This window comes from Ursus maritimus, unplaced genomic scaffold (genome assembly GCF_017311325.1).
Source record: "Ursus maritimus isolate PB19 unplaced genomic scaffold, ASM1731132v1 scaffold_12, whole genome shotgun sequence".
In the NCBI taxonomy this organism is placed as follows: Eukaryota; Metazoa; Chordata; class Mammalia; order Carnivora; family Ursidae; genus Ursus; species Ursus maritimus.
In genome coordinates this window covers 1696382-1714689 of record NW_024423564.1, presented here as the reverse complement: position 1 = coordinate 1714689, position 18308 = coordinate 1696382, and the positions used below count along the sequence as shown (strand labels likewise).

Here is an 18308-nt window from a genome sequence, read left to right as displayed (position 1 = left end):
TTCATGCCCCAATCCTGGAATCAACCATTTCTCCAAAGGGTCCTAGTTCTTTTTATTGGGGAATAGTATTAGGAATCAAGATCTGGGTGCCAGATGTGGTGGCAGCTACTAGGGTATAACTTCTTTCAGGTCCTCTCAGCTGACGGCCAAAGAATATACGTGTGTGTTAACCCCTGTATGTACAGATGTCTATAACCATTTCTGTACATGACCATCTGTATATTACGGTACACATGAGTTCTTACTGAGCCTGTAGCGTCACTCCATTACCATATGCATTCTTTGTCGCCCCCCCTTGCAGATCTGTACGTTTCCACTTCAACAGTGAGAAATTTGGCTCCCCACGTTCATCATTCATTTACTTAATTGTTCAATTCCAGTATACACGTATAGCAGTTGGTAACTTGTACCCTGGGGAAGCAATTTTATCGACTAGAGTATAGTGCAGTCCCTTTTGCCTTTGTCTTACAGAATTCATTCCAGTGTCTTAGGTCTGTACCTTTTCCCCCACTCCCTTCAGTGAGGTTGTTTGATATCCATTTGAAATACGGTTAAATGCTCTTGTCACAGTCTGGGATTCTCCCAACCTACTAGCTGATTTTTAAAAAATTTGCATACATTAAGGTTTATTCTTTGTGTTGTAAAGTTCCATAAGTTTTGACAAATGTATTATGTTATGTTTGTGCTGTTACAGTGTCATACAAAATAGTTTCACTGCCCTAAAAATCCCCTGTGCTTCACTTATTCATACTTCCCCTCCCTCCACGCCCCTGGCAACACACTGATCTTTGCGTTTTCCGGAATGTCATATAATTAGAATCATACAGTATATGGCCTTTTCAGATTATCTTCTTTCCCTCAGCATATGCATTTAAGGTCTCTCCCCCTACACCATGTCTTTCTGTGACTTCATAGCTCATTTCTTTTTGTAGCTGAATATTCCATTGTCTGGATGTACCACAGTTTGGTTTATCCATTCACTTACAAAGCGTATCTTGATTGTTTTCAGGTTTTGACAATTATGAATAAAGCCAGTATAAACACTTGTGTGCGGGTTTTCACATAAATATAAGCTTTCAAGTCAATTGGGTGAATACCTAGTAGTGATTGCTGGATCTTATGGTTGAAACTGTTTGGCTTTTTAAGAAACTATCAGTTTGTATTCCAAAGTGTCCATACCGTTTTACATTCCCACCAACAGTGAATGAGTTGCTCTTGTTTCCACATCTTCACCAGCATTTGGTGTCATTAGTTTTTTTGGATTTTAGCTTTTCAAATAGGTGTGTAGTATCTTGTTTTGATTTGCAATTCTCTAATGATGAATGATGTTGAGTAAATTTTCATGTTCTTTTTTCCCCTAGATTTTCACTGAGCAGGGAGCCTGACATGGGGCTTGATCCCAGAACCCTAGGATCATGACCTGAGCTGAAGACAGACACTTAACCCACTGAGCCACCCAGGCGCCCCACTTTTCATATTCTTTTTTTTTTTTTTTAAAGATTTTATTTATTTATTTAACACAGATAGAGACAGCCAGCGAGAGAGGGAACACAAGCAGGGGGAGTGGGAGAGGAGGAAGCAGTCTCATAGCGGAGTAGCCTGATGTGGGGCTCGATCCCACAACGCTGGGATCATGCCCTGAGCCGAAGGCAGACGCCTAACCGCTGTGCCACCCAGGCGCCCCCACTTTTCATATTCTTATTTGTCATCTGTATATCTTCTTTGGGGAGATGTCTGTTCATATCTTTTGTCCAGTTTGTAATTGGGTTATTTGTTTTTTTATTGTTGAATTTTAAAAGTTCTTTCTATATTTTGAATACAAGTCCTTTATCAGATATGCATTTTCCATATTTTTTTTCTCCAGGCTGTGGCTTGTTTTTCATTCTCTTAACAGTATCTTTCACAGAGCAAAGTTCAGCCTAGCAATTTTTTTCTTTCATAGATCATGTTTTTGTTGTTATATCTAGAATCTCTTTGCCATACCCTAGATTATCTCCTGTTACCTTTTAGAAGTTGCATTTTATAATCCACTTTTTTTTTAAAAAAAGATTTTATTTATGTGTTTGACAGAGAGAGGTAGAGAGCACAAGCAGGGGGAGCAGCAGAGGGAAAGGGAGAAGCAGGCTCCCAGCTGAGCAGGGATCCTGATGCAGGGCTCAATCCAAGGATACTAGGATCATGACCTGAGCCGAAGGCAGACACTTAACTACTGAGCCACCCAGGCACCCCATAATTTTGTACTTTTTAAATTGTTGACAAGATTTGCTGTTTATTGGAAAAAGCTCAAACATTTTAGAAACCTTTGGCCATTTACATTCTCTAGTTATACTTCTCTTTTCCTATCAATAAATTAGGTGTTTTAAAATGTAAGATGCAAAATGTTATTATTTCTGAAACAAATTCCAAAAAATTTATTTAGTGGTCCGGAGTAGTAATTTTGTGTAGATGCATCCAAGCTTCACTTCTTTTGGCAATGTTCGGCTTACGCATGTTTGAATCTCTAATCTTGAGTTTAAGGGCAAAGTACAGCCTGATTGCTAAGACAATTAGTCAATAAAAATATTCTCTGACTTGATTGTTTGCCTGAGTAAGATAGCAAGGAGGCAGAGTTAGATGAAAAGGAGCCAATCTAAGCCAGTCAGTTGCTTTAACTGCAAACTTAGAAAGGACAGATCTTCACATTTCAAGAGTAATTCCTTGTTTTTATAGTCTGGTGTCTAGTATTGCTGTGTACCCACTAACTGGGCAATGAACCAGTGAAAAGTCAAAGGAAGTGTCTCTCTTCTGATGTGTTGGGGGTCTGTTTTTCTCCAACTTCTGAGTCTTCACCCAAATTCTAAGAAGATATATTGTGAAGAAAGTAGGGAGGTTGTTTAAAAAGCTTTGTGCAATTGAAGAAATAACAGATATGTAAAATTCTTAAAAACTACTCATAATTCTAGTCACCCTAATTCAACTATTTTCGTATTTTACACATTGTGCCTTTTCTTGGGCAAAAGTATTTTATGTGCTCATAATCACAATAGACAGTATTTTGCATTTAACATAGTATAAGGACTTTTCCATGTTATGTTACATATAATCTTTGTAGATATTTTTTAAGAATAATTGGTCCAGGGCTGCCTGGGTAGCTTAGTCAAGTGTCTGACTCTTGGTTTTGGCTCAGGTTGTGATCTCAGGGTCGTGAGATTGAGCTCTGCATTGGGCTTGTGTTCAGTGCAGAGTCTGCTGGAGATTCTCTCTCCTTCTTCCTCTCTCCCTCCCGCTGTGCTCCATCCCATGCTCGCTCACTTGCTCTCAAATAAATCCTAAAAATAAAAATCCGGAAAAAGAATTGTATGGTCCATTTGCTAGATGTACTTCAATGTCTTTATTCAGAGTAATCTAAAAGTAGAATAGGGATTATGTTTCACTCTGATGAAGGACTACTATTTCACATTTATAAATGAGGATATTGTATAATAATTTTTTTTAAGATTTAATTTTTTTTTAAAGATTTTATTTATTTATTTGACAGAGATAGAGACAGCCAGCGAGAGAGGGAACACAAGCAGGGGGAGTGGGAGAGGAAGAAGCAGGCTCATAGCAGAGGAGCCTGATGTGGGGCTTGATCCCACAACGCAGGGATCACGCCCTGAGCCGAAGGCAGACGCTTAACCGCTGTGCCACCCAGGCGCCCCTAAGATTTAATTTTTAAGTAATCTCTTGATTACTTAAAATGTGGGGCTTGAACTCACGATCCTAAGAACAAAAATTGCGTGCTTAAAGGTTTTATTTTTTATTTTTTTAAAGATTTTATTTTTAAGTATCTATACCCAGCATGGGACTTGAACTCACAACCCTTAGATCAAGAGTCACATGCCCTGGGGCACCTGGGTGGCTCAGTCGTTAAGCATCTGCCTTCAGCTCAGGGCGTGATCCCGGCGTTCTGGGATCGAGCCCCACATCAGGCTCCTCTGCTGGGAGCCTGCTTCTTCCTCTCCCACTCCCCCTGCTTGTGTTCCCTCTCTCACTGGCTGTCTCTCTCTGTCAAATAAACAAATAAAATCTTAAAAAAAAAAAAAAAAAGTCACATGCCCCACCTACTGAGCCAGTCAGGTGCCCCAGTAATTTTTATTTTTAAATCAGCTGTATTGAGGTTTAATTTACGTATGATCAGATGCACACAGCTCAGGTGCACACAGCTAAAGTGCAGAGTTTGAGTTTTGACTAAGGTATAGACCCATTTAACCACCACCCCAATCAAGAGATAGAACACTTCCCTCATTTCCGAAAGCTTCCTTGTGTTCCTTTGCATTCGGTATTTACCTCTGCCCCCAGACAGCCACTGATCTGATTTTACCACTGTAGAATAGTTTTGCCTCTTCTGGTACTTCAAGTAGGTGATGGAATCAAATCAATCAGGCCCTTTTCTGTCTCACTTCTTTTGCTCATTGTGTTTTTGAGATTCATGCATGTTGTTGTGGATATCAGTAATTTGGTCCTTTTTATTGCTGAGTAACAGTCCATTGCATGAATATGCCACAATTTTTTTTTTAATCTGTTCACCTTTTGATATTGGGCTGTTTTTAGCTTTGGACTATTATGAATAAAGCCTCAGTGAACATTCAACAGCAATTGTTTGTGTGGATATGTTTTCATTTGTCTTGGATAAATACCTAGGAATGGCATTTATTAGGTCATATAGTAAATACGTGTTTAATTTTATAAGGAATTGCCAGATTGTTTTTGCTTTATGCTCCCATCAGCAATGTATGAGAATTCCAGTTCTTCTACATCTTTGGCAAAAGTTGGTTTTGTCCTCTTTTTTATTTTAACCATACTTGTGGGCATGTAGCCGCTGTGTTTTAATAGACATAATTGAAAACTATATCATATTGCTTGCAGTTATAGGAATTTATTGTCTATTTTTTTACAGGCTGCCTCTGAGGGACTAATTGCCCTTTAATTACTTTCTTAAATGTCACAGGGGGTCAAGATGATATTCTGCTTACCACACAGAATGGCTCCTTGCTATGGTGCATTTAGTGATTGGCTCCGTCATGTTTCCATCCATATTTAGTATATACTGAAACTTCCTTCACAGTATACAAACCCTGACTATTTAGAGCTTTTTTTCTTGCTTTTCAGAGTGTTTATATTAGCTTTACAATTTCCCCAGCTGGCTAACTTTAGTTGAACAAGAGTCTTATCTAAAGCCACTCTTATTAGCTAGCTGAAGGCCTCTGATTGGGCTAGATTTTGGTCTTATGTAAAAAATGAGAATTTTTAAAAAATTATTAGGTATATTTTTATAATGCTGAAAACACAGAGTAAGTTTTAGGTATTATCTAGTTACTTAAACAAAATTTTGGTCTTATTTGTGGATTGTTGCAGTTTTTTACTAGCCTTTTTTTTCCCCCTCACATTTTATTATGAAAAATTTCAAACATGCAGAAAAGTTGAAGGAAATACACAGTGAATACCTGCATACCTACCACCTAGATTTTATAATTAACATTTGGTTGTATTTGTTTAATCACATATCTGCTGAAAATGTTTTGATAGTGTGTTTAAGCCGTTCCTTTTTTTTTTTTTTTAAAGATTTTATTTATTTGACAGAGATAGAGACAGCTAGCGGGAGAGGGAACACAAGCAGGGGGAGTGGGAGAGGAAGAAGCAGGCTCACAGCAGAGGAGCCTGATGTGGGGCTCGATCCCATAACGCCGGGATCACACCCTGAGCTGAAGGCAGACGCCCAACCGCTGTGCCACCCAAGCACGCCAAGCCGTTCCCTTTCTTTATAGAAGAACATAGATGAGTAGGACGCATTGGGAAGTAGTTACTTTTGTGTGGTGTAGGACTAGGTGGTTCTCTGATGCAGTGGTCTTATGAAGATGATTCCCTTCTTGTGATGGGTCAGTGTAGGTTGAGAGCTTGATCATTTATTTTCAAATGAATTCCAGCTAGATTATATGACAAAGAAGAAAGGCAAGGGAGATCGGTGATGGAAAGGATTTGTGTCATCAGGAAGCCAATATGCTACTAACCTGCTTGCCCAACTGATAATACTATCACATGAATAGCTATCATTTATTGAATGGTTACCATGTTCTAAAGCTTTATCTCATTTTAGTTCTCATTCTGTTAGCTATAGGTATTATTAGCACCATTTTATGGATTAGGAAACTGAGGTTTAGTGAGATTGAATAATTTATCAACGTCTCATCTGTTAAATGGCACAAATGGTACTCAAACCCAAGTCTGTCTGACTCTAGAACCCATGCTTTGAACCAGAAGTCTACTGCTGGAAGTTTCCTTTATTGCAGAATTTATAGTTTACATTTATGTCTTTAGAATTGTCCAAATTTGGGCCACACTTAATTAGAGCTTGGTATAGTGGCATTCTTGTGGAAAAGAGGATATCATATAAACATTTTTATGATTGTGAAGGCCTCTTAATTCTTGAGGAGGGAAGGCCCTTTTTGAAATTAAACGTCCTGGGGTTTTTACTGACCTCATTTCATTCTTTGAAGAATGAAGGAATTTCCAGCCTTGTATTAAATTGTGGAATGTATAGCATTCCTTTTATAGTTGAACCAAATAAACATTAGCACAAGTGTGTTTAGAATGTGACACTGGTAGTTCGTTCCTGTCTTTCTCTTTTCTTTCTTTCTTTCCCTTTCTTTCTTTCTTTCTTTCTTTCTTTCTTTCTTTCTTTCTTTCTTTCGGTTCTTGGGATGATAGTCAATTTGAAGCTTGGTCTTTCTGATAAAGAAGTGAAACTAAGCAAACTCCCTTGCTCCCTGGCTCTTGGAGTAAGCTTCAGTTAAGTTTCTCTGATGACTTTTGGGGCTTGTTTTTTAAGTGACCCAGGAACAGTGTAGTCTAACTTGAAAACTGAATGGGTGGAGAAGTGTGCATTGAAAGCAATAGTTCTTAATCTTTCTGGTTAAGAACTTTTGAAGCCAGTGGAAGCTGTGGACCCCATACTCAGGGGGAAAAATACGTATATGCACAAATACAGTTATACAGACAAATGCTATAGGTGTTCAGCAACCCCTGGCCTATTGACAGAATACCCCAGATTAAAGATCTTTTAAAGGGGAAAAAACAGGGGAGCTGAAACATAAGATTTGAGCATAGTAGTTAAACTTTTTTTAATAAATGTGTACTTCATAAAATTGATTATACTAACATAAAAATCTTGTTCTAGTATCCAAGATTTTCAGTGTCTTAAAGTGAGTTTTCCCTACTTTGTTAAAAAAAATTTTTTAAGGGTATTCATGAGTAAGCTAAGATTCCTTGCGGTAGATGAAGTTCTCTATGTTGATTTCTAATTTTTGCTTTTTCAATTTTATTTCTTCTGCCAGCAAAACATTTTGTCAGAACTACTAATAAGACTAAAGATTTAGATGAAATCCTTTGGCAATCCCCAACTTCAGGTTTCCATTTCTTCTTCAGCCAACATTTTTTCAACAGCTACACACTACTTTCTTATTATACCTTCTAATGCAAGTGTTTAGGTATTATTCCCAGTGACTTACATGTTTCATTACATTAATCCTCACAACAATCCTTTTAGAGGCTTATTATTGTCCCCATTTTACAGATGCAGAAAATAATGCTAAGAAAGGTTAAATGACTTAGTTAAGACCAGTGCCTGTACCAAAGGCAGGGCCAAGATTTGAACCCATAGCTTTAAAGCCCATTTTTTCTCTGTTTTACTATCTAGCTGTGTGATCAGAGTTGAGCATTTTTTTTCTGATTACTAGTTTGACCTGATCCAAATTTTAAAAGCCCAAATTTCCATCAGTGGAAGGGGTGCTTTTATTTTTTTCTATAGCTAGTCAATTGTAAAATTACTGATTTTTTTGTGTGTATAAGTTAGATTTAGTTTGTGAAATGTCTAGAGTGCTGATTTTACTGATTAGATTGTTAAACCCAAAAGGAAGGAGGCTTAGCAGGGTGATCTCCTGCCTGTTCTGTTTATATAAATGGATGTTTCAGATACCAGAGTTTGACAGAAACAATTCCAGTGACTGAAAAGTTTGTGGAAGGCCTGTTACTAAACTTAGCATCATTTTCAGGAAGGAAAAATCCCTAATGGTTTGCAACTGAAAAAGAGCTTAACTCTAAAGGGTAGTAGATAAGCTTTTATCACATTGACTAAAGGCCAGCCAGGTGTATGTTTCCTAACTCTCGGGGGATAGCCGTGGAGGGAACCTCCAGGTCAGCTAGCTGCCTAGTGGTTTTTGCTGAGACAGCAGGCAGGGTCAGCATTGTAGGAAGGTAGTTCAGTTTGCTGAGTGAATTTTGTGAAACTCAGCATCTTTCTTGACAAAATTATTGTTCTTCCAAACCTTGTACTTTTCCTAGTTGCAGCTTTTTTATCTAGTGAAACAGGGAAGAGAATGAGTAGGTTGATTTACTATATAACTTCAGATGTAGGTTTTTTTAGTTTGAACTGATGACACAGGGCTTTAAGTGAGATAGCACAGAACAGAAAGAATAGTAGATAGAATGCTAAGAGGGATTAATTGATATAATTGGGAGGACAAAGGAAGTTGGTTCACATAATGAAATTTCAAAATTGCCTTTTTAAGAACCAAGTGATAAAAGAAATTATTTGTATGAAGATATATACCACCTAACTCCCAAGGTGATGAAACTTGGTATAAAGGAAAATTAAATTGCCTGATTTGGAGATATGGGGTGAAATCAGTTATAGATGTGAAAATTACCTTGAGTCATACTTTCGAGTCTTTACAAATTAAAGGAATGCATTTTGTGAAAAATTTCTTCTAACAGAAATTTTAGGAGGTTTAAAAAGAACTAAGTAGAGTTCAAATGGCAGCATTGTTAGAAGACACTTTGATTGTATTGTATACATGCTTGGTTAGGATGAGGAAATTAGCTTTGAAAGCTTTGTTTCCTCTGCAACTTCCCCATGTGCTTTCCTGAAGCTGTGTGTGGGATTCTAGCATAGAGGAAGGGCAGGTTCTCTCACCTGTTTCCATTTTTTCTCCCTGCCATAAATTCACAAACACTTTTTCACGTTATGATCTATAAAAATATAAACAGCTTTTCTGGAACCAAATTAATCTTGATTTTATGGTTCATACTGCGTGACACTGGAGTCGGGGCAGGAGGGTGGAGATATAAGGTGTTTGGACCCTTCTGGTTTATGGGATTTCTTTTTCGCTTTTTCCCCTTAGGAACGGCGTGAATGTTGAGGGGGCGACACACAAGCAGGTGGTGGACCTGATCCGAGCAGGCGAGAAGGAATTGATCTTGACAGTGTTATCTGTACCTCCACATGAGGCAGATAACCTAGATCCCAGTGACGACTCGTTGGGACAATCATTTTATGATTACACAGAAAAGCAAGCAGTGCCCATATCGGTCCCCACATACAAACATGTGGAGCAGAATGGTGAGAAGTTTGTGGTGAGTGTCAGCCCAAATCAATCCTCAAAACATTTAGCTTTTATTTCCCCCCAGCCTCGTCATTTATGATATATATTAGAGCACTAGAAGTAATCACCGCAACCTAGATCAGTTTGTCTACCAGGAAGATGGGTTCACACATAAATAAAAGACACTGACCATAATTTTTTGCAGGGGGTGAAGTACAGTAATGAAGAGGATTTCTATTTCTGCTTAAGTATAATTCCATTTTCTTTCCAGACAGTTTTAAGTTTGCATTCTGGCCTGTTGTAAGCATGTGTTAAGTTGGTTTTATTTGTTTATTCTTTTATTGGTTGCCATATCTTTTTGCTAATAGCAGTCTCTTACTTACAATTGACTCTGTAGAGGTATAGAGGAAGATGAATTTCAGAAGGTGGTGTCTTCCAAAACATTTGGGTAATACAGAATTTGTCCACATCAGGACCTACAAATGCCTTACACTCCTCTCCACGTCTTGTTCTTTTTTGTTTTCTTTGGAGATATCTGCGTGAATTATTAACTTGGTTTTCCGCAGGGTCCTAGTTATACTCTGACTCCAGTTCACATGAACCATTCTGTGCATTTCCAGCCTGCTGCTGTTGTAGATGTGCAGGAAAGCCCACCCTGAGTTCTGGGTGACATGTGCCAGCCCTTTTTTGAGTACCTTTGCTTGTTCCTCAAAACCTAATAGCTGCTGGTAGCCCAATCTACTTACTTTTTCTCTTGATTGAGGTGTGCTTTATTAGCCTTTGATTATTTGGGGAGTGTTGATATGAGAAATTCATTATTCTTTGTAGAAAGCGCAGTGAGTTGTGTTAGGTATCGGCAAACAGACTACACGTGTTTCAGGCCGCACTGCTGACTAAAGTTGCAGTCTCTGAAACTGGGATTTGTTCCCTGTATAGGAATGAGCCACAGGACATTTATGATAAATTCTTTTTAGTGGAGAGATGAGAAAAGCAAGCAAAGAATTCAGAAAAGTTCAGAAAGATCAAGTGATGTTCGACTGCATCTTTAATTTAGCTGATGATGATAGCACATAGCATAGTTTATGTCAGCTTGGTCTATGGATTCTCAGAGCCATTTACACAAAGTTTACAGTTCTGTGTTTCGAAGGTGCTATACTTTGAATCATAAGGCGTGTAAAAAGTAGAAATCAAGGTCAGCTCCTAAAAGTGGAGCAGATTGGAAGTTGAGACCTTTGGGAATTACCTGAGACCTTGGGGAACCTCTGTAGACTTCAGAAAAGGAATGAAACTACTGATTGTCCCTTTTATGAAAATCAACATTATTGAGCATAATTTACCTACATTAACATTCACCCATGTTGAATGTCCAGTTTCATGAGTTTGGATAAATGTACATAGTTTTATAATCACCATCATCACAATCAAGATACAGAACATTTTCACCACCCCAGAAAGTTCCCTTGTGACCCTTTGCAGTCAGTCCTCTCCTCATAACCCCATCCCTGTCGACCACTGATCAGCTTCCTGTTAGTATATTTTGTCTTTTCTAGGATGTCAAATCAACAGAATCATATAATAAGTAGTTTTTGGTGTCTGGCTTTGTTCATTTAGTGTAGTCTTTTTAAGAGTGATACATGTTGCCTGTATCAGTAGTTTGTTCCTTTTAATTGCAATTAATTTTTAATTGGATAAATTTACTGCAATTTGTTTATCCAGTGACTTGTTGATGCATGTTTGGGTTGTTTGCAGTTTGGGGCTATTATGACTAAAGCTGCCATGAAATAACATTAATATATGGGGCTTTATGTAGATGTATGTTTTCATTTCTCCTGAGTAGCTAGAAGTGGAATTGCAAGGTCATATGGTAAATGAAAGTTTAACCTTTTTTTTTTTTTAAAAAAAAGATTTTATTTATTTGAGAGAGAGAGCATGAGGACGAGAGAAGAAGTAGGGCAGGGGCAGAGAAAGAGGGAGAAGTGGACTCCTTGCTGAGCATGGAGCTGATCACAGGGCTCGATTCCAGGACCCTGAGATCATGACCTGAGCCACCCAGGCGCCCCTCCCATTTTAAAACTTAAATTGCTTATCTTCTTATTTTGTTGTTAAGAGTTCTTTGTGTATTTGGAGTCCTTTATCAGAGAGGTGTTTTGTAAGGTATTTTTCCCAGGCTGTGGCTTGCCTTTTTATTTTATTTTTATTTTTAATTTTTTATTATTATGTTCAATTAGCCAGCATATAGTACATCATGAATTTTTGATGTAGTGTTCAGTGATTCATTAGTTGGGTATAACACCCATTGCTCATCACCACACATGCCTTCCTTAATACTCATCACCCGATTATCCCATCCCCTCACCCTCCTCCCTTCTGTAACCCTCAGTTTGGTTCCCGGAGTCGAGAGTCTCTCATGGTTTGTCTCCCTCTCTGATTTCTTCCCATTCAGTTTTCCCTCCCTTCTCCTACAGTCCTCTGCGCTATTCCTTATGTTCCATGTGAGTCAAACCATATGATAATTGTCTTTCTCTGCTTGACTTATTTCACTTAGCAAATCCCCTCCAGTTCCATCCCTGTTGATGCAAATGGTGGGTAATCATCCTTTCTGATGGCTAAGTAATATTCCATTGCGTATATGAACCACATCTTCTTTATCCATTCATCTGTCGAAGGACATCCTTTTTATTTTATTTTTAACAGAGTCTTTCAAAGAACAAAATTTTAAATTTTGATGTCCAGTTTGTCTGTTTTGTTCATTTATGGGTAATTCATGTTCTAAGACATCTGCCTAACCCAAGGACACAGATCTTTTGTTTTCTTGTAAAAGTTTTATAGTTTTAACTCTCTGTACAAAAACTTTATTGAGGTGTGGTTCACATACCAGCAATTGTACACCTTAGGTATACATAATTCAGTGGTTTTTAGTTTGTTCCCAGAGTAGTGCAACCATTACCGCAGTCAATTTTAGAACATTTTTATCACCTCAGAAAGGCTATACCTTTTAGCCACCATCCTCCAAACCTCCCATCTGCTCCCTACAAATCTTTGTCTTTATAGATTTGTCTGTTCTGGATATTCCGTATAAATGAAATCATAATGTGTTCTAGGGTTTATCCATGTTGTAGCATGTATCAGCCTAGTAACATTCCATTGTCTGGATGTGCCTCATTTAGTTTCTCTCTTCTTCAGTTGATGGACATCTGGGTCATTTCTACTTTTTGGCTGTTAGGAATAATGCTGTTTTGAGTATGTATGTACAGTTTTTTATGTGGATATATGTTTTCGTTTCTCTTAGATATTACGTAGAAGTGGAATTACTGGGTCATATGGTAACTCTTATGTTTTAACCTTTTGAGGAAATGCCGAACTGTTCCCCAAAAAGTGGCTGTGTCATAGTTTTCACTCTTATGTTTAGGTCTGGGATCCATTCAGAGTTGATTCTTGTATCAACACTATGATATAGGGGTCAAGATTTTTTTTTTTTTAAGATTTTATTTTCATTTATTTGACAGAGAACACAAGCAGGGGGAGTAGGGAGAGGGAGAAGCAGGCTTACCGAGCAGGGAGCCGGATGTGGGGTTTGATCCCAGGACTCTGGGATCATGACCTGAGCTGACAGACGGTTAACGACTGAGCCACCCAGGCGCCCCAGGGTCAAGATTTTTCCCCCCATATAGATATCCAGCTGTTTCGGCAACCTGTGTTGAAAAAGAATATCTTTTCCCCATTGAAATACCTTGGCTTTATTAAATGTTGAAGATCAATTGAATATATATATATATATATAGTTCTGTTTCTGTATTCTGTTCCATTGGTTATGTCTGAACATTTCAATATTTATGTTATTTTGAGGTTGTCCTCTGTTTAGTGTCTTTTCCCTTGAAAAGGGAATAGCCTCCTGGTTCTTTTATACAGTGAGTAATTTTGGATTGTATCTTGCATATTGTGAATGTTGCATTGTGTAGGCCCAGAGTTGTGTGATATTCCTCTGAAAAATGTTGATGTTTTGTTTTACCTGGCAATTAACTGTAAGCAGTGCCACCTGTGGGCTGTACTTCACGTGTCAGTTCAGTTCTTTCGGATGTTTCTATGCTAGTTGGAGTCTGTTCTCGATGTATATCATTCAGGGAAGGATCAGTATGAGAAGTATGTGGTCTTCATTCACAGAATTAAGGCATCCTTTTCTCTGTTTCTCTCTTCTGGAATTGTCCACTCATTCTGGTGGCAGCCATGGTTGCCTAGAATCTTTTCTCTCTTTCCTCCAGACAGCAAAATGTCAGAGTTTCTATTGGAATTTTAGTTGCCTAAGTCAGGCTGCTTTGTGACTGATGCCCACTATCAGAGCAGACCCCCCTAAAAGCAGGAACTCCTCCCAGCCCTGTGGGGTACTCCATGTTTTGACTCCCCTCTGCAGTCTCTTTCCATTTAAGTGTAGTATTCAGAATCCTTCAAGTAATTGGCTTTTGCATTTTGTCTAGAGTTTGTAGTTGTTATCACTGGAAGGTTGGTCTTTAGGGGAATCTTCAGTTCCATCAATTTTTTTTTTTTTTAAAGATTTTATTTATTTATTCGACAGAGATAGAGACAGCCAGCGAGAGAGGGAACACAAGCAGGGGGAGTGGGAGAGGAAGAGGCAGGCTCATAGCGGAAGAGCCTGATGTGGGGCTCGATCCATAACACTGGGATCACGCCCTGAGCGAGGCAGACGCTTAACCGCTGTGCCACCCAGGCGCCCCCCATCAATTTTTTTTTTAAGATTTTATTTATTTATTTGACAGAGACAGCCAGCAAGAGAGGGAACACAAGCAGGGGGAGTGGGAGAGGAAGAAGCAGGCTCCTAGCGGAGGAGCCTGATGTGGGGCTCGATCCCAGAACGCTGGGATCACGCCCTGAGCCGAAGGCAGACACTTAACGAATGCGCCACCCAGGTGCCCCTCAATTTTTTTTTTTTAAATATATAATGAAGCTGTTGCCTTCTTGATGAATTGGCTCCTTTGAGAATGAAATATCTCTTTATTTTCTATAATACTCTTTGTTCTGAAGTCTTTCTCTGATATTATCATATAGCCACTAATAGCTGCTTCACCTTTTATTTTTCTTTTTAAGATTTATTATTTGAGAAATTGTGCACGTGGGGTGGCGGGGAGGGGCAGAGTGAGAGGGAGAATCCCCCCGCCCCCCCCGCAGCAGAGTCCCCACTGAGCGGGGAGCCCAACATAGGGCTTGATCCCAGAACTCCAAGATCATGACCTTAGCCAAAATCAAGAGTCCGCTGCTTAACTGACTGAGCCACCTAGGTGCCCCCCACCTTTCTTTTGATTATTGTTTTCATTGGATATCTTTTCCATCCGTTTACTTACGTATATAGCATACTTAAGGTGAGTGTCTTATAGACAACATATACTTGTGTCTTGCTTTTTTTTTTTTTTAAAGATTTTATTTTTTTATTCGACAGAGATAGAGACAGCCAGAGAGAGAGGGAACACAAGCAGGGGGAGTGGGAGAGGAAGAAGCAGGCTTCTAGAGGAGGAGCTTGATGTGGGCCTCGATCTCATAACACTGGGATCATGCCCTGAGCCGAAGGCAGACGCTTAACCTCTGTGCCACCCAGGCGCCCCTGTGTCTTGCTTTTTTATCCAATTTGGCAATTTTAGTCTTTTATTTGGAGTCTGTAGTCTACTTATATTTCATTTGATTTATTGATATAGTTAGGTTTATAACTACCATATTATTCTTTGTTAACTGTATCTCATCTGTTCTCTATTCCTTTTTTCCTCCTTTCCTGCCTTCTTTTTGATTAATGGAGTATTTTTTTAGATTTTGTTTTATTTTTTAAGTAATCTTACCTTGGGTCTTGAATTTATAACCCTGAGAGCAAGGTCGCATGCTCTACCAACTGAGCCAGCCAGTCGCCCCAATGGAGTTGTTGCTGTTGTTGTTGTTGTTGTTGTTGTTGTTGTTGTTGTTTTGAGAGAGAGAGAGGGCATGAGTGAAGAGGGGCAGAGGAAGAGAGAATCCCAAGCAGCACAGAGCCTGATATGGGGCTCAATTTCACAACCCTGAGTTGATGACCTGAGCCAAAATCAAGAGTCAGGATATCCGCTCAACTGACTCAACAACCCAGGAGCCCCTGGGGTGTTTTTTTAATGATCCTATTTTATCTCCACTATTGTATTATTAGATATAATTTATTGTTTTATTTTCTTAGTGGTTGTTCCAGGTTTGTAGTATACATCTTTATAAATATTACCTTTAAATAATATAGTATACTTCTCATATAATAAAAGGCTTTTACAACAGTATATATCATTTCCTTCCCTCGTCCTTTGTGCTGTTGTCATACATTTACTTCTGTATGTGTTATAAATTCCATGTTACTTTGTTGTTATCTTTGCTTTAAACAATATAAGAGATTAAAATTGAGGAAGGGGTTCTTTTATATTTACTCACATATTTACCATTTCTGGTGTCCTTCATTCCTTTGTGTAAATTCAGTTTCCATCTGGATTCCTGTTGCTTCTGCCTGAAGAATTTCCGTTAATGTTCTTATAGTGCAGATCTGTGGGCAATGAATTCTCTTAGCTTTTGTTGGTCTGAAAAAGTCTATTTCGCCTTTATGTTTGAAAGATATTTTTACCTGGTAGAAGATTCTGAGTTGATGATTTTTTTCTTTCAGTACTTTAAAAATGTGACTCTAGTCTACTGGCCTGCATAGTGTCTGGTGAGAAGTGAGAGGCCTGCTTATTTTAGTTTTGTTCCTCTTTATGTAGTTTTAACCCTTTATAGTGACCTTCAAAGTTTTTAAACTTCAAAGCTAGGTCTTTTTTAGTCTTTATCCTGCTTGGGGTTTTCTAAATTTTATAGCTCTGTGGTTTGGTGTCATTATTTTTCAAAAATTCTCGGCCAGTATGTCATCAAATATTTCTTAGCTATGTTCTTTTTCTCTTGTCCTTCTGAGATTCCAATTACATGTATGTTAGACTGTTTGATATTGTCCTACAGCTTTTGGATGCTCTATTCTGGTTTGTCTGTCTGTCTGTCTTCCTTCCTTCCTTCCTTCCTTCCTCCCTCTCTTTCTTTCTTTCTTTCTTTCTTTCTTTCTTTCTTTCTTTCTTTCTTTCTTTCTTTCTTTCTTTCTTTCTGTAATATTTATAACCCTGTTTTCAAGTTCACTGATTATTTCCTTAGCTGTGTCCAGCCTACTGTTAACTTGTCAGAGAAATTCTTCATCTCTGATATCATGTTTTTTATTTCTATCATTTCCCCTGAAATTCTCCATCTGTTTACACATGTTGTCTACCTTTTCCATTAGATCTTTTAATGTATGAATCATAGTTATTTAAGGTCCCTGCCTGATAGTTTTGACACTTAGCTATCTCTGAGATTGCCTTACCTCTTGACATAAGTGGTTTTTCTTTGTCTTACTTTTTTGTCCTGTAATATATGATTGAGTGCCAGGCATCATGTGTAGAAAAGTAGAGACTGAAGTAAATAGTATTTGAACCTGAAAATATGCACATGTCTTCTTCTTTCGGGGATCTGGGTGTTGTTTTGGCTTTGGTATCTTTATTGTGTCATAGGCTTCAAATTCCTCTAGGCAGCTTTATGCTTAGAGTGGGGGCTGGGGTCAGAGGCTCTGTTTTTCTGTGTTTTGCTCTCCCCTCCCTCTCAACTTTTAGCTGCCCCTGCATTGCCTGTACCACAGACAAGTTCTCTCCACCTTTGCCTATCCCCCATTGGTGGACTGCTCTTGTTTTTTTATTTAGGCTAGATTTGTAGTGGGAGTTCTCTGTTATCTGGTCCAGCTTCCATCTTAGACAGGGTCCACACAGACCCTGTGCCTGTGTCTTGGGAGTGAGACTTTTTTTTAGTTTTTCTGCCCTTCTTCCTTATCACAGCTAAACTCTGCCTTGTATCTGTGGTTAGTCTTGGAAGAGTTTCTTGTCCCTCCTCTAGCTGTAGCAGACTCTACTTAGTATCAGTATAGGAACTTGGGCCTGGGGCGCCTGGGTGGCTCAGTAGTTAAGTGGCTGCCTTCGGCTCAGGGCGTGATCCTGGCGTTCTGGGATCGAGCCCCACGTCAGGCTCCTCTGCTGGGAGCCTGCTTCTTCCTCTTCCACTCCCCCTGCTTGTATTCCCTCTCTCACTGGCTGTCTCTCTCTCTGTCGAATGAATAAATAAATCTTAAAAAAAAAAAAAAGGAACTTGGGCCTAAGATGATTTCCTGCCTCTCACCAGGAGTAAGGAGTAGAGGGTTTTTGCTTTTAGTTTTTCCCCAGAAGCAGTGGATCTTTGCCAGTGCCCTCTGAATGAGAGGATTTGCTGCCCATCCCCCCAAGGGCTTAAGGCTGTTGCTTAATAGAAGAGAAGGGTCTAGGGGAGGTAGGTGGGGCATTGTCTCTCTCCCCCAACAATTGCCAAGCACCTCTCTAATGCCTGCACTGCCACAGTAGCCCATTTCTAGTGTCCTGCTCTGTCTCTAGTTTTCTTGTGAACACAAGACGCCCATGGGGAAGACTTATAAGTGCATGGGAAATCTCTTATCTCTGGAGTGGGATTACTTTTCTTGCAGCTTCCTAAATCCTAAACAGAAGCAGTCAGTGAGAGCTGCTTAATGTATTTGTCTGCTACTACTTTTGTTTCTGTCATTTCTGAGTCTCCTACTGACTGAGTTTTCTTGAGGTTATAGGTCAAATTTTCATGTTCTTTATATGTCTAGTAATTTTTGATGGGGTATTGCACCCTGTTAATTTAATGTTACTGTGTGTTAGATTTGGTTATATTCCTTTAAAGAATGTTAGAGTTTTTTCTTTTTCTCTTTTTTTTTTTTTCTTTTTCTTTTTTGCTGGCATGCAGCTAAGTTACTTATAGATTACTTTGATCCTTTTTCAGGTTTGTCTTTAAGCTCTTTTAAGG

At 38.8% G+C, this 18308-nt stretch overlaps 1 protein-coding gene across 5 annotated transcripts in view; it reads left to right on the top strand.

Moving 5' to 3' along the window:
• The window catches only part of SNX27 (sorting nexin 27), a 65093-nt gene that overhangs the window by 13291 nt on the left and 33494 nt on the right, over nucleotides 1-18308 (top strand). For all 5 annotated transcript variants that reach the window (XM_040626748.1, XM_040626744.1, XM_040626746.1 and 2 more), the window contains exon 2: nucleotides 9198-9429. In XM_040626748.1, the coding sequence (XP_040482682.1) occupies nucleotides 9198-9429 (232 nt within the window). The remainder of the gene's footprint in view (nucleotides 1-9197; nucleotides 9430-18308) is intronic.